The 22,832-nt window shown below is 57.3% G+C and overlaps 1 protein-coding gene across 3 annotated transcripts; it reads right to left on the bottom strand.

The window, feature by feature from the left end:
• Nucleotides 1–351: 351 nt before the first annotated feature.
• KATNB1 (katanin regulatory subunit B1) lies at nucleotides 352–21,262 on the bottom strand. Of its 3 annotated transcripts, none has more exons than XM_003998077.6 (20): nucleotides 21,123–21,262; nucleotides 19,678–19,982; nucleotides 15,384–15,514; nucleotides 12,214–12,331; nucleotides 6,851–6,951; nucleotides 6,183–6,224; nucleotides 5,475–5,558; nucleotides 5,138–5,253; nucleotides 4,639–4,710; nucleotides 4,327–4,477; nucleotides 4,036–4,226; nucleotides 3,791–3,921; nucleotides 3,329–3,379; nucleotides 2,407–2,474; nucleotides 2,148–2,267; nucleotides 1,908–2,057; nucleotides 1,568–1,644; nucleotides 1,413–1,487; nucleotides 1,036–1,152; nucleotides 352–756 (listed from the first exon to the last, which is right to left on the bottom strand). In XM_003998077.6, the coding sequence occupies exons 2-20, from the start codon at nucleotides 19,715–19,717 to the stop codon at nucleotides 624–626; spliced, it is 1,968 nt and encodes a 655-aa protein (XP_003998126.2). In that variant the 5' UTR covers nucleotides 19,718–19,982; nucleotides 21,123–21,262; the 3' UTR covers nucleotides 352–623. The 3 variants fall into 3 exon arrangements, with proteins under 3 accessions (XP_003998126.2, XP_006941608.2, XP_044901477.1); XM_006941546.5 differs by lacking the exon at nucleotides 21,123–21,262 and adding an exon at nucleotides 20,110–20,752; XM_045045542.1 differs by lacking the exons at nucleotides 12,214–12,331; nucleotides 15,384–15,514; nucleotides 19,678–19,982; nucleotides 21,123–21,262 and adding an exon at nucleotides 9,170–10,158.
• Nucleotides 21,263–22,832: the final 1,570 nt, after the last annotated feature.

Below are 22,832 nucleotides of genomic sequence, written 5' to 3'. Positions count from 1 at the left end.
GGCTGGGGTCCTGGCACCCTGAAGTTTACAGCTGTCTGCTGGCCCTGGAGGCACCCACAGGACAGCTGGGAGTGTGGCTGAGACAAAGGGATGGGCCGGTGGGGGTGACCCCTTGCCTGTTTCCCTGAGCCATGAAAGGGGGGAGCTGCTGCACCCCCCCCCCCCCCACCATAGGTCTGAACTTGCCCCTTCCTGCAGGCCTGGCACTCTGCTGCCCCCTGCTGGCCACTCTGCCTGGTGCACTGCCTCCGGGAGGGGGAGCGGTCTCCTCCGTGAGGGGCCAGGCAGGTAGCCCTGGGCCTGAGAGCGCTACGTGGCCAGAGAATGCCCCTCCAGGCAAACAAACCAGGGAATAGTTACAAATTTAATAAAATCCACCTTATAAATTACAGCAGCAGCCCCAGGGTGCTCTCTGCTGCCCCAAGAAGCGGGAGTTGGCAAAGCTGGGCAGCCACTGCTGGGGAGAAGTTGTCTGAGAGCTCAGGGCTGTGCAGGTGGCCAGTGGGCCAGCGCCACCACCTCCAGGATGGCCGCAGGGCTGCAGCAGAGGCCAGGCAGAGGCTCACGGGCCCAGGAGTGCACAGGGAACAGGAGTGGAGGCTGAGGCCAGACCCAAGAGCTCCTCAGTCCAAACTGGCCATGAGTAGGTGCAGCTCGCGGAAGGCACTGCCGTGGCGGCCACTCAGAGCCGACTTGCTCTTGACGAGGCCACTGATGCTCTTCAGCTGCTTGTAGCAGAGCCGGCACTTGTGTAGCCTGTGGGCAGAGAGGTAGCGCTTGAAGTGCCAGGGCCTCTGTCAGACCACTCCCGCCCTCCTCTTGGAGGCAGGCCAGGACACAGGACTCATCCAGGCCACACCTGGGCTCAGGGCAGAGCAGGCCACCCCCATCCCACGGGGGTAACACGGCCGAGCCACTGTTCCAGGCACAAGCTCCTCTATAGGCTGCCTATAGCAAGGCCGTCGCTGAGCAGGCTGGGCCCTCAGGCCCGTGGGCCCCAACATCCCAATGCCGACACACGGCTGGGCCCCTCACCTCTCCTCCCGGCTGATGTCCACACCCACAGATGGCGGGGCCGCCAGGATGTCAGTGATCAGGGGCAGAAACCGCTGCAGGATCAGCTTCAGGGAGGTGCAGCCAGTCTGGACATAGCTTCAGAGGCAGATGAATGATGGAGCCACAGACAGAAAGATAAACAGAGAGCAAGGTCCACAAAGACAGAGGGGTAGACGGAGGAACAGGGACAGCACAGGCTTGTTCTCAGCGCAGCCTCTCCCGACTTGGCGGGGACGGTAGAGCTGCAAAGCCGCTTCACACGGTCACCAGCCCTGGGGTCCTTCCCCTCGTCCCCGAAGGAGCCTCTTGCCCCTCCCATCCCTGACGTGAGGCAGTTGTGGCTTCCCCACGCCTACCTCTCGTACTTGCTCTGCAGAAGCTTCTCGATCTGCGGCAAGACCGTGGTGCACAGGTCCAGCTTCCACAGGGAGCTGGGGAGAGGGCGGGGGACGTGGGCCCTTAGCACCCGGCCCGGCCCGCTCCGCCAGCCCCGTCCACCACAGCGACTTACGCTTTCTGGTTGACAATGTTGAGGAGGTCCACTACCACCGACAGGTCATTGATAGCCACGGCTGAGTCCACCGACGTCTGTGTAAAGAGAGCACCTGTCAGAGGGGACCGGGGACACAGCGGCCCCTGCCTGGGTGTGGTGTGATGGACTTTGTCATGGGGTGCTAACAAGACTGCACCTAAAGTGATGACCGTGAGGCCCACAAGAGGTGTTCGACAAACGGCAGCTTGTGATGACGATGGTGGCAGAATGGGACATGAAGTCAGCCAGTGTGGTGACAGGGGCCACCCAGCCCCTCTGCCCCGCCTTGCACAACGCCTGGGGGAAAGGTGGTGCTTGCCTTGATGTCACCCGTGGTCCACACGGCCCGCACGGTGTCCAGGTTCTTGTGGCGGCTGGTGAGTACCACGCACATGGTGTCGTGGCCTTTGCGGATCTGCGACATGGCGTCCTCGTCGACCAGCTCCGCCTGCTGGGGGATCTTCACGGCCTGTGTGGGACGGGTGCCCACGTGCTGGCGGTGAAGCTCCGCCCTCGCCCATGGGCCTCCTTCCCGCCCTCAGGTTGGACCCCCACTCACGGGCAGGAAGTCAGAGGCCTTCAGCCCAATGGGCTCATTCCGGGTGGCAGGGATGATGGCAGGCTCGGCCTTGGGTGCAGGAGTGGGAGTGACGACCGGGGGCCGGGGCAGGACCTCGAGCTGGTAGGGTCCAGAGCTCAGCGGGTAGCCAGCCTGAGGCCTCCCTGTCTGCCCACCCCGGCACGGGAGGCCCCGACCTTCGCTGGGGACCTCGGCCCCTCTCCCAGCCCCACACTGCGCCCTCTACACCTAGACATACATTTGGCACCGGGAACTGCGAGTCCATGGGTGGGCTGGGCTTTGCCGCCTCCTTGGCTGTGGCCGTGTCTGGAGGAAAAGAGAAAGGTCTCTGGGTCAGGTCAGGCCAGAGGGACGGGCGGGAAGAAGGCAGGCCTTGTGGTGGACCTCTGGGTGGCGCCTGTTAACTGGGGGAGATGGGCAGGAACCAGTGGGGCAGCTGAGGAAGGAGACATCAGCAGTGGGGGGTTGGGATGGGGGTGGGGGGGAGGGTTAGGTGTGGAAGGCTCCTGGGAAGGCCTGAGGGTGGGGGTCAGACCTGTCCCCTCCCTTTCCACCCACTCCACCACAAGTCTGGTAGAAAGCAGGCATCAAGTACGGTGTGTGGATGGGACCCAGGGAGCTCCCAGGAGTGGCCATCCTGTCACCTCACTGGGAATGGAGTGGGGGTGGGGACATGCAGTGAGTAGATGGTGAGTGGGAAGCACAGGAAATACCACCTTGAGGGTGAATGATGAGATGGCCCCTTGAAGAGGAAGCCAGGTGGAGGAGGGGAGGGACGTGGGGGCTGGCCTCCGGCTCCCAGACCCCAAGACCCGCCCCCCTCCCACCTCCCTCCCACCTGCTGCTTTTCCTGGCTCTCTCTTCTCTACCGGCCCACAGGGGCCCTCTCTCAGCACACCACACCCCTGCCTCCACAGCACGTCCCATCCGCAGACCTAGCAGTGTGGCTGTCTGTCTGCCGTCTGTCCTCCTCCCTAGGGTGTGGGCTCTTGGGGGGAGCACCTGCCCGCCTTGCTCATGCTCCATCACCAGGGCCTAGCAGGGGCCGGCGCACAGCAGGTGCTTTTGGGTGAGCCCAGAGAAACTGGAGATGGTGCCACGGCAGATGAGGCCTGGGGAGCTGGTGACCCTGGGAGGCCAAGCTCCGCCGCCCGACTCACCGTCCTCGGGGGGTGCCGGGAAGGGCTCACTTCTTCGGGGTGGTGTCCGACCTGCAGAGGCAAGGAGGGCTGGGGACTGATAATGGCCAGCCTGGGGCTCCTGCCTGAGCCCTCAGAGCCGGGCTGACCTGGGACACAGGGGATAGAAGGTGGTCCCCAGGTGCACACACAGCTGCAGACCTGTGACCCCGTTCCTGGTCCCAGGAAACCCCAGGCCTGCGCCGTCCCATCTATTTGCCCCTATGGGGCCTTCCCTTGCTCGGGATGGGCTGGAGCAATGAGTGACTGCGGGGCCTCTGCTGGGGCCTTGAAGACCTGGGACAGAGCCTGGGTTCCAGGTGTAAGCTGGGAATCAAGCCTCGGAAGCACAGCGACATCCACACCGTCCCCCATAAAGCACCATTGGCCTCCATGCACAGATGGGGGCCCCGGACTGGGCAGGGGCCGGGGGGCGGGCCTCACTGATGCTGTTCTTGGGCTGGAAGATCTCGTTGTACTCCTCGGCGTTCTGGATCTCGGCCCGAGACTCCCGCTCGTCCCGGTCATCCTCGCTGCTAGGGCTACGGCGCTCGCTCTCCGAGTTCTGCTTCACCCTGTGGGGCAGGGCCGAGCCGGTAGGAGGCCGGCCCCGCCAGCTGGGGCCGGTCCCCCAAAGCCTTCTCAGTGCCGGCCCGCCTCCTGAGCCCTCTGGGGCCTGAGCACCCTACCTCTGCGGCTTGCTGCAGGCCGTGCTGGGCCGCTCATAGATGCGCCGAAGCGGGGCACTAGGGTGGGCTGACTGTTGCGCCAGGGGACGGCTGTCCTGCACAAGGTCCTGGGCCACGGTGCCTGTCCTGGTGACCCGCGTCAGGTCCACCACATAAGAGGAGACGTTGCTCTGGGAGAAGGCCACACCTATCTGCAGGAAGTGGCAGAGCTGGGGTACGGGAGGGCAGGACCCCAGCAGGGCTGGGGGGGACGTGAGGGCCTGAGGGGGAGGCGGTGGGTGGCTCTCTCACCAGCTGGTCGTTGCAGACAGCCAGGTCGGCCACCTTGCCCCAGCTGACCAGGACCACGTCAAAACAGCGCTCGGGCTCCCAGCCATAGACGCGCAGAGAGTCCTGGCAGCCACTGTACAGGCAGCAGCCGTCGGGGTTGAAGAGGACGCTCCTGGGCCAGGCGAGAGTGGGCCGTGGGTCCCAACAAGTCCAGGAAGGCTGTGGGGAGCCCCGGACAGAGGGAGCAGAAGCGGGGACGGGAAAGACCCACCCATACCCACATCCCATGGCCCCGGAGGAGGGCCCAGACCCGCCACCCAGCTGCCTGCGCACCTGACAGGCCCTGGCTCTCCTTCGATGCAGCTCACCACCTGGAACTTCTCCAGATCCCAGAACCGGATGGTCCTGCAAAGGCAGCCAGGCTGTGCTGGGGAGCCGGCGGCCCCGTGCCAGCCTGCACGCGGGCCCGGGGCCTGGAAAGCCCGCTTCTCTGCAAACGCCCGTCCCTCTGGGTTGTGGCCACCAAGAGCAAGGCCTAGGGCCAGGGGTTGACCCTACACAGGCAGGCGAGGGGCCGTGGCAGGTGGGAGGTGAGCATGGGCTTTAGATCTGGACATGCCATGACGGCCCAGGACGCTGGGGCCCGGGAACCAGGGCTGGGGGTGAGATGGGACCAGGACCCCACCCTGGCACGGCCGGAAGTCAGTTCGGTCTACAGAGCATCACCGGCATAGGACACCTCGAGACAAAGATGGACTGGGACAGAGAGACACACACAGAGGACAGAGATGAGAGGTGGCAGTCATGGGTCACAGGCCTTGCTCCTCCTCACCTGTCAGAGCTGCCAGAAGCCAGGAGGTACTCATTGGGGTGAAACTCCACCACGTTGACAGGCCCCGTGTGACCAGGAAACTCGGACATCATCTTGCCAGCAGTCAGATCCCAGAGCTGGGGCAGGGCGGGAGGGAGGTCGGGACCCGGCCCGGGACCTCGTCTGCCCGCTCTCCCTCTATTCCCGCCCCGGCTCTTTATCCACGAGCCGCCTTCCGCTCTCGACAGGCTTGGGATATTCGAGCCCGACTGGGGGTGGGGGGGATGGCAGAGGACCCAGGCCGAGCGTGATCAGCAGACCTCAGCCCGCCCCGGGCCCAGGTCAGGCCAGGAGCTACCTTCACTGTGTGGTCATCTGCGGCCGATGCCAACCACTTCCCGTCGGGGCTGAACCGCAGACACCGCACAGCCTGGCTGTGTCCCTGAGGAGAGGACAGAGCACCGAGCTCACCGTAGGGGCCTAGGCCCAGCGGGCCTCCCTCCTCACCACCCCGCCCTTGACGAGCAGGCCTGTGAGGGAGGGGTCACGGAGGGTGTCACAGAGGGACACTTCTCATGCACTCAGGACTCCTGGTCCTGCAGGATGCTCCAGGAAATCCAGATTTATCGGTCATCCCTATTAGTTTGGAAAGCAACATATCTCATGCCTCTTTTTGCAGAGGTACGTGTCCCCTCTTAATGTCAAGGGTCTAAAAATGTCCAAAATTACTTACTAAACTCGGTGCTTCCAAACCCATATGAACAGGAATGCTTTCCACCTAATGACACCTGTCATCTGCCTACAAAGCCAGAGTACGGAGCACAGTTCGGTAAATACGGGTCTGGGAGGAGTCATGGAAAGCGGGGGACCCAGGTGGACCGCCCACAGCACTCCTGCTCCGCTCTAGATCCACGTTTCTCACTTGGACCCTCATTTCCCACATCGTCACCCATATGGGACAGAATTCCGCCCCCACCCCACCCCCCGTGCCAGGGTCTGGGCACTACCCCATGCTCCACGCCTGCATGGTGCTCGCGGAATGACCGACAAAGGGCGCCCTCCTTACCCTGTATCGGAAGACACAACCTTTCCTCCTGATGTCCCAGAGCTGTGGGGAGAAGAGCAGAGGGGCAGAGTCAGGACAGGTCATTACCAAGGTGGGCTTGGCCTCGAGGGGCCAAGCTCAGTCCTGGTGCCCAGCTCAGAGGGCGGTGTGCGGCCATGAGCAGAGAGGGGTTCTAGGCACCCCCAGGTCATTATACCCCAAAACGACAGGGTTCTGGAAACTGTTCACTAAAGGTGAGGTTTTTTTTTTTTTTTTTTTGCTGAAAATCTTACATTTTAATTTTTATTTCTTTTTGAGAGAGAGAGAGAGAGAGAGAGAGCTAGTAGGAGGGGCACGGGGACAGAGGGGACAGAGGATCTGAAGCAGGCTCTATGCTGACATCAGTGAGCCCAACGTGGGGCTCAGACCCACGAACCATGAGATCATGACCTGAGCCAAAGTCAGATGCTCAGCTGCCCGAGCCACCCAGGTGCCCCAAAGCTGGGCATTCTGAGAATGTCTGGCAAATGTTTCCACATCCCTCTTCCTTGGAAGGTGCAGACACTACCAGAGGGAAGACGCACCCCCCACAGAGCCAAAAGCTACCTGTGTCGTCCTCAGGTACGACACACAGCCCAGGGCCCACTGCTGGCCCAGCGGGAGACACGGGGCACAGAACAGTGTCGCACCTTGATGTTCGTGTCCTGGGAACCTGAGGCTACGAACTCGCCGTACGGGTGGAAATCCAGGCTGCAGATGTTGGCTTTGTGTCCCATAAGTGTGCGAAGAACTGTCAAGGAAGAGAGCAGAGACGGGGCATGAGGCGAACGAGACACCCAGTGGGGGAAGGGCTGCCACGTTCACTTGTGTGTGTGCCTCCGTGGTAACCACATAGCAAACCCAAACAGAGATTTTAAAAATAGGGAGACAGATCAACCAGGGTCCTACCACGCCGACTGATTTTCCTATTTTCCTCCTGATAGATGAAGCCACTTCTGTCATTACCTAAACCCCCAGGAAATGTAGCGCACGCTCCCTGTAGCTCACGCCCCTGGGCTCGTCCCAGTGTGTGCTCACAAGGACGCTGCCCTAGAGTCAGCAGAGCCGGACGATTGCACTCGGTTCACTTACGCTCTCCTGGGCCCCCCCGCCACAGCTGAGGCAGAAGAGGGGTGCAGGAGAGGTCCATGCTGGGGGAAAAGCTGCTTGGTTGAAAAGAGAAATCCAGGAAGGCTTTTTGGAGGAGGTGGTATTTGAATAGGACATCAGTGGGTGGAGGATGAGGGAGGATATCAGGCAGAGGGAAAAAGGGGGCAAAGGCCCCAACGAGGGCAGTTGGAGGGCATGCCTGGAGTGGCCGTGGTCCTTACACCGGCCCCATGTCCAAGGGATCTGGAGGGTGGCTGTGAGGATAGGATGGGCGCCATGTGAACTGAGAACACAAGGAGGACATGACTGCTGCCCTGGGGAACCTCGGCTCCCATCCGTCAAGCATTTGCAGGCAGCTCGGTGGCCAGGCCCAGCCCGACCCTCAGGCAAACCTTGTGCTTCTATCTCAGAGTATTTCGGGCACGACTCAGATTTGCTTCTTGTCTCTGGCCTCAAGTGTCTTGCTTGTTAAAAGATTTATAATTTCACCACCTGAATGAAACTGATCATCCCCTAAGTGTAGGGGCCAAGGGGTGTGGAATCCAGCCATCCTTAGGTTGAGCCAAGGTGAAACAGTTGCCTTGTGAGGTAGTGAGTTCTCCATTGGAGGTGTTCAAGCAGACTCCAAACATAATGCTTTAGGGACAAGAGAGTTGAGCTCCAAGTACTAGGTCAGTTAAACAAAGTCTAGTGTATGATTGCCTCCTTCCCCCAAGGTCCAGGTGCAGGACTCGGAGCCAGACAGAAAAGGGAGCAGCCTGGCTCTGCTCCTTGCTTGCTACGGGACCCTGGGCGATCCCTTACCCCCATCTGAGCCTCGTAATGGTCATGATCGGAGTTAAGAAAGTAGACATAAGGTGCTTAGCACGGGCCTGCACGCAGTAAGTGCTCGATGATGCCAGCTACAGTTATTCTTGTAATTCCTTTCTGCACGAAAGCTGCTTCCTCTGTCCCCCCCAATGGAACCTTCGCCCATCCTCCGGCCTCAGAGCACATATCCTGGTTCTCTGTCTTCTGACGCCAGTGATGACTCCTCAGTGCCCATGACCATTTGGGCGCTTCCCTCGTCCCCAGGACATCTGCTGAGCACTTCTGGTGTGTGGAGAACAGCCTGAATGACATCAGCACATGAGCACCGCCCCCAAACACCAACAGGAGGTGGGCGAGGACCTAAGGCTCAGAGGGTGAAGCAGCCTGCCCGAGGCCGGTCAGCAGGGCGCAGAGCCAGAATTTAAAGCAGGCATCGGCGTCCTGAGAAGCATGCTTCACCACGTGACCCTTTACCTGAGTCAAGGGCGCTCATTCGTCTATGGCTCCTAACACAGAGCCAGGTGCACCTAAGGGCAGGATCAAATGAGCTGCTCCGGTCTTTATCTGCCTTGAGGTCAAAGTGCAGCCCTCCGCCCCCCGCCCACCACATCCACCCATCCTACTCGCTGCCACTCTGCAGCAGGCCCTGTCAGGCGCCAAGCTGGGACCGACCCATTTTTAGCTCCTCCAGAGTGTGACGAGGCACACATCTGTTGACATCTGTTGACTAATTCAACCACCACATCTGTTGCCTATCTAATTCAACCACCAAAACCTGAGCGGCCGCCTCTCCCCACTCTCCGGAGCCGTCACATGCCACGGGGGGCTCAGGGGCTGTTTTGCTGGCCAAATCCGGGGCCGGAGGGTACAGACGTGTGCTAGCCCCTGCTCCAGGCCACGCCCACCTCCCAGCCCACTTGCTTTGCACCCCACGGCAAGGCTTCCAAACTCCAGCCCTGCCCCGAGAGGATGTGGCCGGTTCCACCCCTGTGTGGGCCAGATTCGCGAAACGCAGGCTACCTTCCTGTGGGATGGCTGGGCTGACCCACCCTTGCCCTCTGGCTGCGCTGTGGAAAGCAGGCAGGACCACATTCTTCTGGCGTGACTTCTGCCCTTGCTCTTCTGTCCCGGGAGGGCCCCTGGAAGTCCTGCTACTGCAGGGCTCGGTCACGGGATCCCAGAGTCGCGGAGTGGAGGGGCGTCCTGGATCCGTCTGCCCGGTGTGAGGACCTCCAAGGCGTCCTAGCTGAGTAGCCGTTCGACCTCTGCCTAAACCCTCCAGTGATGGGCTGCCTTTCGAGGCAACCCACGTGACAGTCAGTCAGGCAGCCCTTTTAGAAGCCCCTGTGCACCTGGGATGCCAACTGGCCCGTTGTTTTCACTTAAGCTGTGATGGGAGGGGTGGAGGTCGGCCTGAGGTCTTAGCTCTTCCCGCCAAGGCTGCTGACGGCAGGTTTCCGTCCCAGCATCGAACCCCCCGAGTGGCAGGGTGAAGGGCACTAGGATGGGAGTCTTGATGCCAGGATTTGAGTCCCGGGTTCTGCCACCCCAGCCACGGAGTCTTTATGGGGGCCCTCCTCGGGCCCCACTTTGCCCATGTGTCAAATGAGGGGGCCCTGCCGACCTGGCTCTGCATCAGAATCATCTGGAAGCGCACTGAAAGACAGATTTGGGCCCACGCCACTACTGAATCGGGTCCTCCGGGAGTGAGGTCTGGGCCATGTGTTTGTAATGAGCTCCCTGTAGAGTAGCAAACACTGAGAGCCCAGGGCCCGGGAATCCCACGGGTCGTCGGTCTTCATTCTTTGCCTGCCTCCGGCTCCTCACATTTCCCTCATGTGTGAAGTCGTCACGGCTGAGAAAGCGTGGCACCCTTGGCTCCTTCCTTTCGTCCCTTGCTCCTCAGTGGATGGTGAATGGCCGGTGCCGTCCACTGCGATTCTGATCCAGGTAGAGACTTCCCAGGCACGCTGCCTTCTGCCCGAGCCGTTCTGCTTTCTCAGCTGGAGCCCAGCCAGCCGGAGCTTGCTCCTCCCCGGGCCCCGGAGTCCAGCAACACCCAAGCACAGCATGCCCTGCCTGGCTCCCGCGTGTGGCTGGGCAGCAGGAACGCACAGCCAAGACACTAAGCTCAGAGCCCCGGTTTGTTATCTCAGGGGCTTTGTCTTGCACATGCAGCCCATCACCGGGCGGGCAAGCATCACCCAAAAGGCCCAGGGGCGACATCTCTCTTGAGGACCATCTACGTAAGAAGACCGCTATTCTTGAGCACAGAGAACCTGGCCACTGGGCATGCGTGGCTGACGGCTGCTGTCCTACGGCAGAGGTCGAGCACACACCGCAGGAGAGGCCCAGAAAGACCTCTGGGTCTCAACCAGGCAAGGGGGCTCTCTTCTGGAAAAAGCAACCTCAGCAAGACCCCCGCCACAGTTTCCTCTCCCGTCCTTCAGGTACCGGAGGGCCTCCGCCCGGCATGCTGGCACTGGCAAAAAGCAGCGAGCAAACAGGTTTTACTTGGACCTCTCACTGTTGGCCTGCATAGTGTTCTGCAAAAATACTGAACTAGCTGTCAACGTTCAGAAACGGGGGGATTCCACTGAAAGTTCCAGATTCCCAGCTTCTCTTTAAAAAGTCTGTACGGCGGGGCGCCTGGGTGGCTCAGTCGGTTAAGCGTCTGACTTCGGCTCAGGTCATGATCTCGCGGTCTGTGAGTTCAAGCCCCGTGTTGGGCTCTGTGCTGACAGCTTGGAGCCTGGGGCCTGTTTCAGATTCTGTGTCTCCCTCTCTCTCTGACCTTCCCCCATTCATGCTCTGTCTCTCTCTGTCTCAAAAAAAATGAATAAACGTTAAAAAAAAAAAAAAGGCAAAATAAATAAATAAATAAAAAGTCTGTACGGCTGGCAACACTGGGCCCAGGCTGCCATGTGGCAGCCCCCGCTTTGAGGGAAGGCAGGACGCCCCACGTGGCCCGGAAGCAAAGGCACAAGTTTACACACTGAAAGATCCCAGCAAGGATTTAGCATAGGACCAAGGGTCACCACTGCAAAACCTCAGGACACCGGGACAGAGTGCCTGCGAGCAGATACGGGACCCAGGAAACTGCACGCGTCTCCCAACAGCAACCAAACGGGAGCCTAACATGCGATGTCGCCGCACCTTCAAAATTCTGAGGGAAAACTATTTCCAATCTAGAGTTCTACAAACTCTGAAAAATAAATAAACAAGGATGAGGGTAGAATAAAGTCATTTTCAGCCGTGGATGGTCTCTAAAACTGAACCCGTCACGCACCCTCTCTCCGTGAGCTATGAAAGAACGTGCTCCAGCAAAAAGAGGCAGAAAACCAAGGAAGATGGCAAATGTGGACTCTGGCGCAGCCAGGCTCCCGTCACAGAGCTAACTCCTTGACTTCCGTGGGAGGAAGGCAGCAAGAGACGGACAGAAGGGACAGGAGTTGCCGCGATACCGTGTTCTCAGAAAAGCGGAGGCAGTGAGACACGAGGCAGAAGGACAGAAGGTTGAGGCCCCTGGAGGATGGGAAGGAGTGAGGTGAAGCCTCCTCATTTCCGTCACGATTATTTGGAGAATGGCCGGCATTTGGCTTTTTAAGCTCTGTACAACTTCTATAAAGATGAAAACCAAGTTCAAACAAACAGAGCACAAGGAGACAGAAGACCTACCCGCCCTAGGCCCCATTCCTGCAGGCAACGGTTGCCCAGAGCTGAGAGGCGGCGCCCCCACGTCACGGCGCACGCACCCCGGTTCTCCCCGCGGGCCCCCACACTTGTTCATGTGTCTCGCGTAGCCCCTGATGTTCTCCCAGGTTCTGAATCCACACCAACACCCACCCGCCCATCCACAGGTGTCCGGGACAACTCCTGGGCGCCTCCTGGGCGTCAGCACCCGGAGGCAGCAGTGATGTCGCTGCTGCCGGGCTCACGGGGGCGGGCAGTCGCCACCCAGTATGGTCAGGTTTCCAGGAGGGAAGCACCCAACACAGTCAGGACAGGCTTCCCGGAGGAAACAGCTCATAGCAGAGCCTGAGACAACACGACTGCAGGCGTACATGTGGGGAAAGAAAGCGCAGATGCCTACTTTTGGCAGCTTCTAGGTCCCAGACGCGGATGGAGCCCGACTGGGAGCCGGCCACAATGAGCTCCTCCGGGGTGTTGAGGCGGACGCTCTCCACTGGGGACGTGTGACCTGTCAGGCTCTGTGGAGAGAGGGTAGCAGCTTCAGGGCACTGTGTGGAGAAGCCCCCGCTGCTGCCCCAGTTTCTGGCTCCCCAGGAAGGGCATCAGCAAGAGGTGGCTCAGCAGGGAGGCTGTGCTCCACGGAGCCACACCGAGGCTCTCCCGCACGCAGGCTGGGCAGCCACTTCTCCGGGCCTCGGCCTCCAGGGCCCAAAGGGAGCCAGAGCCCGGTCACGCTCCAAACCCCTCCCGCTGCCCGGTGTGCCCCAGATGAGGACATCGTTTGCCCAAATGGCCCTGGGCCCCTTACAGGGGAGCCGCTGACCCTGAAGCCCTGAGTCCAAACCACTAAGCTCTGCTTCCACCTAGGCTCTGCTTCCATTCCCACTCTGCCCGGCCATGCTCCTCAGGAGGAGAAACCCTGACAGAACCGAGGCCCAGCTGGTCAATGGCACACCTCACCCCTCTGGAATGCCTGGATCCCCGGGGGTTGCCCCTGGCGGAAAACCCGGCCACACTCCCAGGCAGGGGCTGGTGGAACCCAGAGAGCTTGGCAGTGACTCTACTGTTAAAAACGCTCATCCAACTCAACGCAGGCCAAAGCGGGGCAGGGCTGGGGCAGGGCTGGGGCAGGGCTGGGGCAGGGCTAAGCCAGGTCCCAGCCCAGCCCCTTAGAGGGGTGGGAGGTGCTGGCATTTCCAGCTTTCTGGAGAGAAGGCTGGAATGTGAAGTCCATGGCATCTGTCACTCCCCGCCCAGCACTGACCACCTCGAGGCACAGTGGTGACTCCATCATTGTTTGCTAAGACGATGTTCCGAGGGAGGGGCGGAGATGGCAGGGGAAACTGCTCCCCAGCAGAACTACCCAAAGGCCAGACAGTCACAAGCAGCCTGTGTGACTCACAGACGTCACCAGTAGGAGTATAAATGAGTAGAAACTCCATGGGGGGCCAGTGGGCAAAATGTGTCCACACTTAGAAATGCACATTCCCTGCATGCCACAACCCTACCTCTGGGGGCCTCCTCTGCACACGCTCAAACACATGACAAACAAAATAGACACAAGGTCGTTCACCGCAGCGAATCTTTTACACAAAAGACTAGAAGCCATATAAGTGCCCATCGGAGGAAACTGGTCAGCTAAGCTGTGGTCCTCCATGCAACAGAAAGCTTATCACTTGGCCATAAAAATGAATGAGGGAACCGTCCGAATTATAATAAAGACTCATCTTCATGACACTTCAGGCGAGAAAAGGTGAACGGTATATACAGAATACTGTCTGTATATTAAAAAAACAAAAACAAAAAAAAGAAGGGGGAAAATTCTGGAAGGATATAAACTAATCAGAAACTGTGCTGTGGTGGTCCGTAGGGAAGAAAGTGGGAATCGGGGGAGGAAAGAAGACCTTTCACTGCTTACCCTGGATCATTTGGATACTGAACTATACGAAGCTCACACATACTCAGAAACACACAAACAGGTAAAAGTGGACCGTCTACAGGGGGCGTAGTATGGGCCTGAATCCGAAGGTGAGCAAGAAGGTGGTGGGGGTGAGGAGCTGAGAGGCCTGGTATGCAGTGTGTAAGCAGGGGAGACATGGGGGGAGGCCTGCAGGCTGACCCCAGTGTAAGAAGGGGGTCCCCCACCGTCTGGCGGGGGACGCGAGCATGGGGTCACCTCACGTCCATTTTGGTTGGTCTTTACTGATTCGTTTTCAATCAGTATGTATTACTTGGGCATTTTGGGGGTGGGGGTAGGACACACTTGAATCCCAAGAATAAAGTGAAGCGAAACAAAGCAATTTCAATTCTGTTCTTTACCCTGGCCCTGATTCAGCTTGGATCTCAGTTCTTGGCTGCATCTCACAGAAATACTGAGGTGATTAAGTTTCTACTAAAAAAAAAAAAAAAAAAAAAATCACTTCCTATCCCTTATCTTTATCTTCACGTGGCCAAGAATCATAAGAATGTTAATACCCTGCGCTGGCAAGGTCGTGGGGGGCGTGGGGTGGGGAGGGCAGGTCCCCATTCTTCTGGCAAGAATATAAATGGATTTCTGGAGGGCAATTTGGCAATATGTTTCGAAAGCTTTTTAAAAAGTGCAAACCCTCAGATAATGCAACCATCGCAGATCTGTTCAAAGATTGAGGTAGATGAGGATGTTCCCCTCTGTGGCTGAGCAGAGCCACAGCACTGGAAATAACCTTTAGGCCGGGAACAGGGCAATGGCTAAGCTAATTCCGGCTCATCCCTACAATGGAATACCAGGAAGTCATTAAAAATCACGCTGTGGAAGGATATTTGTTGACACCGGAAAATGCTCGCAAACAATAAAGACTGCTATCTTTCCAGGCTACAGAGGAATAAGATAGTGCTCCAAAAATATATGGTTATATATTGCTATGATGCGCATGTGTGCACGTTTGCACGTGTGTATACGTATGCCTGTATATGTATCTGTATCAGCACCCAGAAGGGCATAGACCAAAATACCAAGTGTAGTGGTCTTTGGATGATGGAAATAGATATAATTCATTTTTGTGTTTTCCTCCTGTATGTTTTCCTGTTTTGGAGGCAGTTTGGGGCAATGAATTCATTGTGTGACTGGGAGAAAGTGTTATTAAAGAACCAGCTCGCTAATCAGCTTCAACTTGGTGCCCTCAAATCTTTTTTGTGGAAGGAGACAGGGAACGATTCAAAGTAACCTCCAAGCGCAGCTGACAGGTGGACGGATGGGCCAGCGGGCAAACCTCAATCTTGAGTCCATGGGCTTATTTTAGCTTTCTCACATAGGCTCCCTGGAATTCTGTCCACCAGCAGGGGACTTCCCCATTCCTGAGGGCTAGCTACTGTCCCAGCCATCGGGATTGTCCTGGGCCTCCCTTGAGCACATGGCTGCAGGCCGGGGAGGTGGGCACTGATGTCGTGCTGTGTCCCCCTAGCCTCCGGGTGCCCTAGACCTGACAGAGCCTGCAAAGCCACCTGCTCCCCAAGCCCCGACCCCACCCTGCTCCCCAAGCCCGTCCCCTCCCTGGGCTTTTGTCCTGTTTCCCGCAGGCTAGCGAGGCTCACCATGATGCAGTTGGGTTTGTTGATGGACCATAAGTTGACACGGCAGTCATCTCCACCAGTAGCCAGCAGCCGCCCGGAGGCTTTGCCCAGTACCAGTGAGGACACATTGCTGGCGTGGGCAACAATCTCCTCTACACGAGAAAGGACAGGAGAAAAAAGGCATTCAGAGAAGGCGGCCCCTGGTCCTGGCACGTGAAGCCCAGGCGGAGGGCTCTGCCCACTACAGCTCCCCTTTGGTGACACCCTGCCATGAGCCGAGGCCTGGCTGCTACGACAGGCCTTGCACCTGAGGCAGAAGTGACTATTTCTCAACCTCAGGCATTCCTGTTCCACACTCCGGCCTGACGGTTTTCTCCTTTTTCTGCATATAAACTGATAGTATTTTTATGTTTACCATGCTCAACTTAAAAAAATGACTTGCCTTTTGTATTTAGCTCTTTCTAAATAAAGACAATTAAGCGGTAAAATTCATAAAGTCACGAGATTGGTATGTTCATTATACTTTATCTATAATACAAAACAAAAACAATTATTAAAAGAAAAAATATTGACCCACATACCACCTAAGCATCTCTCTGGGGCTGCTTGCTACACACATAAACCCACTTTGGAGAACATACTTGGACCATTCAGGTCAACTCTAGACAAGCTATCTCCAAGTGAGCTCACCCAGGGCTTCAGCCCCCAGCTTCAGAATCATGGACCAGGTTCTGGTCTGAGCTCTGCTACTGTAGGCTGTGTGGCCTTAGAGTAGTCACTTACCCTCTCTGAGGGCTGGGTTCCTCCTCTGGTAAATGGAGGTAATAACAGTGCTTGGTTCATTGAGTTGCTGAGGATTCCCTGAGAACATTCTGTTAAGCCGTGCTCAGTGGTTGTTAGCAAGGCTAAGGCACAGAGAGTGGGCACTGGGGGCCCTGGCGGGCATAGGCGGGTGGGCTGCCTGGGGGTGGGAGGCCCGGGTGTGAGGGGTGGGAGTGAGGGCTGACCAGACAGAGTGGGAGGTATGGCCCCGGTGGGCAGCCATGAGGGCCCCTAGCCAGGACTGCTGAAGCCGCAGCGGGGGAAGCAGACGTAAACCACAGAGGGTCTCATCAGTGCTCCAAAGGGAACAACATGAGCAAGGAGCTAAGAGGCAGCCCAGGCCTCGAAGCCAGGCCCTAAGTGACTTCCTCCTGGGAATGAGGAGGACAGAGGACAGGTCTCCCCACACCAGCATAGGGAAACCCCCAATATGCCGACGCCCTGAGGCAACCGGGAGGCCGGCTTGGGTGACGCTGAGGAAAAGGGCTTGCGGTCGTTGCACAGAGGGCCTCTCCTGCGCTCCGGCCTCCACCCTGCCTGGGGGTCTCTGTGGCACTGGCTTCGCACCACAGGGCGGGTGGGAAATGGGGCCCAGGAAGGCTGCTTGTCAGGAAGTGTGGCTCAGAGGGGATGTCATCAAAACTGCCCTGAGGACCAGACCCCCAGGCTCACTGTCACAGATGATGCGCCACCTCAGGGCCCCGCCCGGCCAAAGCCCTGCACAGGCTGAGTCCAGCCCCAGCAGAGGCCCACGTGTCAGCGGAGGCCTCGGGAACCCCATCACTGGACTCAAGGGAGCTGAGTCCCTCCCTAATCTGCATCTCAACTACGGGCAGTTCTGTCCTCTAGACACTGTAGGGACAGATGCCTGGGGTGCTCTGGGGCTTTGGCCACAGACTCTTGTCTGTTCAAGAGCTTCTGTTGGGACCTAGTGACTTCCCAACCCAGAAAGAGAGCACCCACCTTTTCCCTGAGCACTCAGTTCCCAAGCCTTGGGCCTTCTCCCCTTCTCTGAAAACACTCCCTGCATACACTGCCCTCCACTTGTGACCTACCTAAAGGCCTGGGTGTCTACCTTGGCTCTCACCCTTCCCAGGGAAACCTCCGGCTAGGCTCCACCTCACCGGGCTTTCTTGGGCACACTGCCACCCCTCTCTGGGCCTCAGGACTACTGCCCCTTAATTCATATATAAATGCTTCCTGGGCGGCTGCTCCAGGCCCAGCACTGGGGAGAATGTGGGGAACGACAGTGAGAAGGTTCCTGTGTTTATGCTATAGCCTGATCAGATGGGTCCTGGGACATGGCATCCCTCTCGAAGAACCACAGATGTTGGGGTAAGAAGGATGTGGAGGTTGGGTCTTTCTAGAGGGGCTCAGCTCACTCCCCTCTAAGCAGCCTGACCAGGGTCTCTGGCCTGATTGGAGCCCCTGGAGGAGCCGGGGACCAGCAGGAGAGGGAGGTACACCATGGGCACCAGGCAGAGGAGGCTTCGGCATGGGGCACTGGCCTAAGAACTCTCCCTCTGGCCTGAAGGACAGCAACCACCGATGGCCCAGGCCTGGGTACCGAATTTTAGTGCAAACAAATAAAATTCCTCACAGCATCTTTTGGCAGGCCAGGCTGATGGCTGCTGCTCCACCCTCTGGCCCAGGCCTGTGCCAGTTTCTCAAGCTCAGTTGGCACAACCTGGGCCCCACGTCCCAGCTAGAGCCGGGGACACTGCATTCTGACAGAGGTGCTGAGGATTTGCATCCTAAATGGAAGGTGCAGAGAATTGGGTTTCAATGACCCAAACTGGCCTAGCACCTTCTGATCTTTGCTGGATTCTAAAGCCACAAGGAGCAGGGATCATTTGGCTTTGGATCTTCAGACAGCTTATACTCATGACGGCTGCTATGCACATGAACTTGTCAGCAGAACCGACATGCCTGATCATATTACCTCTTGTTTGAACACTTTGATGGCTTGATCTTGCCTTCAAGATAAAGCCAGGGCCTCAGAAGGGCTGGGGTCCCGTGGACAAGTGCCCCCAAAGGCCCCAACAGCCTCATGTGACACACTCTCTCCACTGCCGTGCGGCAGCCTTCTTTGAGCCCTTCCAACATACCGAGCTTCCTGCCCCAGGGCCTTTGTACGTGCTATTTAGGCAGCCTAAGCACTCCCCTACCCTGACCATTATCTAGTTAATGGACTTGAAGCACAGGTCTCAGCTTGGAATCAGAGAAGGAGAAATGGAGGGGTGTGGTTATTTGATTCCTGCCTGTTGCTCTCCCCAGGCTCTGAGCCCCGCTGCACAGGGACCTCATCTATTTTGCACGCCACACCCCCCCTCCGGACTGCCTCCTCAGTGCCTGATTCTATGCTCAGGAAAGACCAGCTATGAGGGAATATATAAGCCCCCAAATTACAGAGCCACTCTGTCCAAACTGTACTCTCCTTGGGAGTCCATAACAGGGTTCTCCCAGAACCCTAGGGCTAAGAATAATTTGAAACTGCCCAAACTTCTCATTTTACACATGAGGACACTAAGATCCAGCAAAGGGCTTTGCCCAGGTTCTGAAAACAGCTCAGAGGAGCCTTGCACAGCTTCCGAAAACAGCTCAGGGAGAGCTCATAGCAAACGGTGACCAGTGTGGGCACAGCAAATCTATGCCAACCAGTTATTATAGGTCAGTGGGACCTTTGGATCCTCAAGATCCTTTCCAAGGGTCCAAGAGAAAACTATTTTCAGAATAACACCGAGATGGTACGTGACTTTTACCCTCTCGTTTGCTCACAAGCATACGTGGGATTTTGGGGGGGAAGACATGTGATGACATCATCACAAATGGCATGTTTGACTGTATATGCCTGTGTTTTAAAATGTCTGGGTATTAATTCCTAACGTGTAAATATGGATAACTCCCATAAACAAAAAGCCGTCAGGGTCTTCAACAATTTTTAAGAGTAAAAAGAGGTACAAAGATCAAAACGTTTAGAACTGCTAGTGGAGAATAACGTGAAGGTGGGTGATGTTGCTGCTCAGTCACATTCCAGACCCTTTTGCCAGCACCCCTCAGCCTCCCCTCTCACCCCCACCCCCGCTCCAAGATGCCCCACCTCATGGGGGCAGCCCGACTCGTGAGATGTCTGCAAATGCCAAGAACACCTCTTGGCATTTCTCTAATCCCGCCTGTCAGCCTAACTGCGCTGAGAGCTGCTTTTATGTTCACCACCTCGCTTGGGTCTCACAGCAACTCTGGAATGTAGGTGTGATCGTCTCACTACACAGACAGGAAATTAAGCCTCAGAGAGGTTAAGTCACCTGCCCAGTGTCACCCAGCTAAGAAGGGCCAAAGTCATGATTTGCTTCCTGGTGTATCTTACTGCAAAGCTGGGAGTCTCTCTCTGTGCCAAGAACAGGAGACAAAGCTGGGGGTTCTGGCTCTCCAGCAACAAGCAGCTAACAGAATAAACGGGGTGAGCAAGAAGAAAAGAGAGAAAATCACTCACGCAACTTCCAGGCTGTCTTGGTGACCACGGGGGTGGCCATCCTTCAACCGGCTGCACCTGAAGCTCTGCCCACAAAATAGACTGTGCTTTCCTCCAGGGGTGGGGGTGGATCCCCCCCAGGATCCGCCAATCAAGTTGGCAAGGAGTTCCCACACATCCAGGCAGAGGGAATGCCTCGACTCTCAGCTCCGGATTGCCTCCTGGTTTTAAATCATTCACAGCAGCCACAGCAGCAGCCTGTGTGTGCCCGTCAGGATCCTGGATTGTGGAATGTCAGGCTTGAGCCATCTCAGCTCAACCCTGGGCTGGAACACAGACAGAAACGATGGCTTGTTAGAAAACACTTGGTATGAGTTCGCCAAACTCTGGGCTTGCAGAACTACAGCTGCAGCTCCCTGGATCACCAAGGCCACTTGACAAAGAGACACCCACCAAAGCCACCAGAGCCAGGAGCTGCCAATCGGGTTTGAGAATCTGAAGGAGGCACCTCAGGCAGGGTGACTTGGGACCAGGGAAAAAAGGTCCTCCCAGATGCCGGGATGATGGGATGGGAGGAGGCTCTGTTCCAGGAGGCTGGCCGCCTGAAGTGCAGCAGCCGCAGTGGGGCGGGGAAGACCACATGTCCGCAGTTCAGACAGATCTCTGGGAATGACTGCTGTGTCTGACGCTATGGCAAGGGGGTGGAGTCAGAGGCTAAGCTTATGGGCCCAAGAGAGGCACTCCAGAGACAGGCATTTAAGTCTTCTCTGGGTAGAATCTCAAAGAGGGCCCCGAGGGTCCAATCCCTCCGTTCATGGCAAGGAAACTACTCCTGGCCCTGGCAATTCCCAAGGACAGACTGGTAACTAGGTCTCCAGTCTGGGCATGAGTCGGTAGGACTCCTCAACTCTAAAAGGCCACCTCATGAAGCCTTCTACCCTTTTCTTCCAAGCCTCTTTCCCATGAACGCTCTCCTGTCCGTCCCCTCTCCTGGATTCCCCAGTTCTGCCTCTCTAGTCCGCCGTTTGTTCCCTTTCTCCTTGCTGCCTGTGTCCCCCATCCGTGCATATCCTGTCTCCTGGGCTCCCTAACTTGACCCCTGCCTCGCCAGACCCCCTTTATTTCCCTCCCCACTCTGCTATCAGTATCCCCCCATTCATTCACTCTCCTGCTTCCAGTGTCCCTATTCACCGCCCATCCTCCTGCAGACCCCCAGCTCCGCTTCCGGCCTCCCGGCTTTTCTCCTCCGGCCCCCAAGCCCGTCCCGCCAGTCCCGCCCGTCCCGAGGCTGGGGCTGGTCCCACGGCCTCGCCAAATCCTCCCACTCCTCTCGGCTTGCGGGGCACGGGCTCCAATTTCCCCCCGCCCGGAGCTCTCTCCGCCACGGCGCGGCTCGGCCCGGCCTGGAGTGGCCCGGTCCAAGGCCCATAGGCCCCCTTTCCTCCTCGCCCCCTCGCCCACTCCACCTGCAGCTGAGGCTCCGGAGGCCGAGGCTCCTCTCCAGGCGCGACCCCCACTTGCCTCCATCCCCTGCCCTGATTGGCCGCTGCTTGACAACCGACCCTCACAACAAAACCTCCGGCTCAGAGCCCCGCCCTCCTCACCACCCGCACCAATGAGCCGCCGCGAGCGCTCCACCTCCAGCCAGGCTTGACCAATCGAAGAAGGCGCTTCTGCCGCTTTTCCTAAGTACCCGCCCCCTTTTCCTGAATTGGGACTAATCACGAGGAAGGAGAATTCAAGAGCCTCCCCTCAGCTTCTAATTAACCAATGAGGGCTGTCATTTCCTTGGTCCCGCCTCCACCTCAAACTTTCCCTTTCCTCCGCTTTCCTTCTCTTCCTCAAACTTAATTCGCGTTTGAAAGCATTTCGAGCCGCCCTCCAATGCCGGCTGCGCCAATCGCTTTAGCAACCGTCCCAATTTAACCAATAAGCTTAAGCCTTATTGGAAAACCCAGTTCCCAAGTAGCCAATGGGGCGGGGACATCGGGAGCAGCGTGAAGCCACGGATCTTCCATCTTGGAGGGGGGCGAGGAGGTGAAGTTTTATCACTTTGCGGTAGTTCCTGCTCCTTCCCTCTAGTCGGGGGCGGTGCTGCGGTGATCTAAGAACTTTACTCCTCTTCTCTGGCTCGGACTGGAGACCTTCAGGGAGACGGAGCTTGATCCCGGGTGCGAGCCGAGAGTGGAGATCCCGGGTGCTGCCCCACGGCCCGGCGTCGGTGAATGGATGTGTGGGCTGCCACCTTAAAGGCACCACCAACCAGGAATCGGAGAGAGGCCGGCTTCATTTGATTCGTGGGCAGGAAGGGCTTAGGGAAGGGCAGTGACCGGCTGGAGCCGGGGCCCCACACGTGGCCAGGCCGCCTAGGAACCGCTCATTAGGGACTCGAGCCCACTGGTGATGCCCAGGACCCGGTGCCTAAAGACCCCCGAACCTCCCCGTTTATCCGCCAGCCGCTCACTGCAGCTCAGGGCAGCTTGATCTCTTGTAACGCACCTGACAATCCTAAAAAGTAGGAATTCCTGTTCCGATTTACGGATAAGGAAACTTGAGGTCCAGATTAACGCGCTTGTAATAGGCCACACGATAAAAAAGAATGGTGTCCGGATTTGAACCGTTGTTGTTAAAGCAAAGTCTGCGGATTTCTCCACGGTACTGCACCCCCTGCCAGACAGAGGCAGAGGGTCCACCCTCACGTTGTACTTTTGGGAAGTGGGTGGAGAGAGGTATCAAAAGAGGACTAGATGAGCAGAATAAAATCTGATTGATCAAAGCTGTCCACTCTGTATTTCCCCTCAACTTTGTATTGTGAAAAACTTCCCAGAGAAAACTTGCAAAGAATTCTACAATGATGTGTGATAGTTTTAATAGTACAATTCACCTGGTGGATAATCCAACACTTGCTAACATTTTTCCGTATTTGCTTTGTTCATGTATGTATGTTTGCTGAGTGATTTGAAAGTTGTAAACATCAAGACATTTTGCCCTCAGTGGCACTAAAATGCTGAGCACGTACCTCTTAAGAATAAGGCTCTGGTCCTGATAAGCATTAAATCACCACATTTAAAACAACAACAACAAACTAATAACTCCCTAACATGCAGTCCAGATTTCCCCAATCATCCCCAAAAGCTATGTAAAACTTTTTCTAGCTAGGAAACAAGATTCACCAC

This window comes from Felis catus, chromosome E2, assembly GCF_018350175.1.
Source record: "Felis catus isolate Fca126 chromosome E2, F.catus_Fca126_mat1.0, whole genome shotgun sequence".
Lineage (NCBI taxonomy): Eukaryota > Metazoa > Chordata > Mammalia > Carnivora > Felidae > Felis > Felis catus.
Note: the sequence above shows the minus strand (reverse complement) of the source record. Positions and strands in the feature narration are given on the sequence as shown.

What these genes read in the sequence shown, in the direction of transcription:
- KATNB1 (XM_003998077.6), bottom strand. Translation starts at nt 19,717, where the DNA reads ATGGCCACCCCCGTGGTCACCAAGACAGCCTGGAAGTTGC. An exon ending in ACAAACCCAACTGCATCATG is followed by an intron (nt 12,332 to 15,383) that starts GTGAGCCTCGCT and finishes CTCTCTCCACAG; the next exon opens with AGCCTGACAGGTCACACGTC. An exon ending in CCCGGCACCCCCCGAGGACG is followed by an intron (nt 2,475 to 3,328) that starts GTGAGTCGGGCG and finishes CTTTTCCTCCAG; the next exon opens with ACACGGCCACAGCCAAGGAG.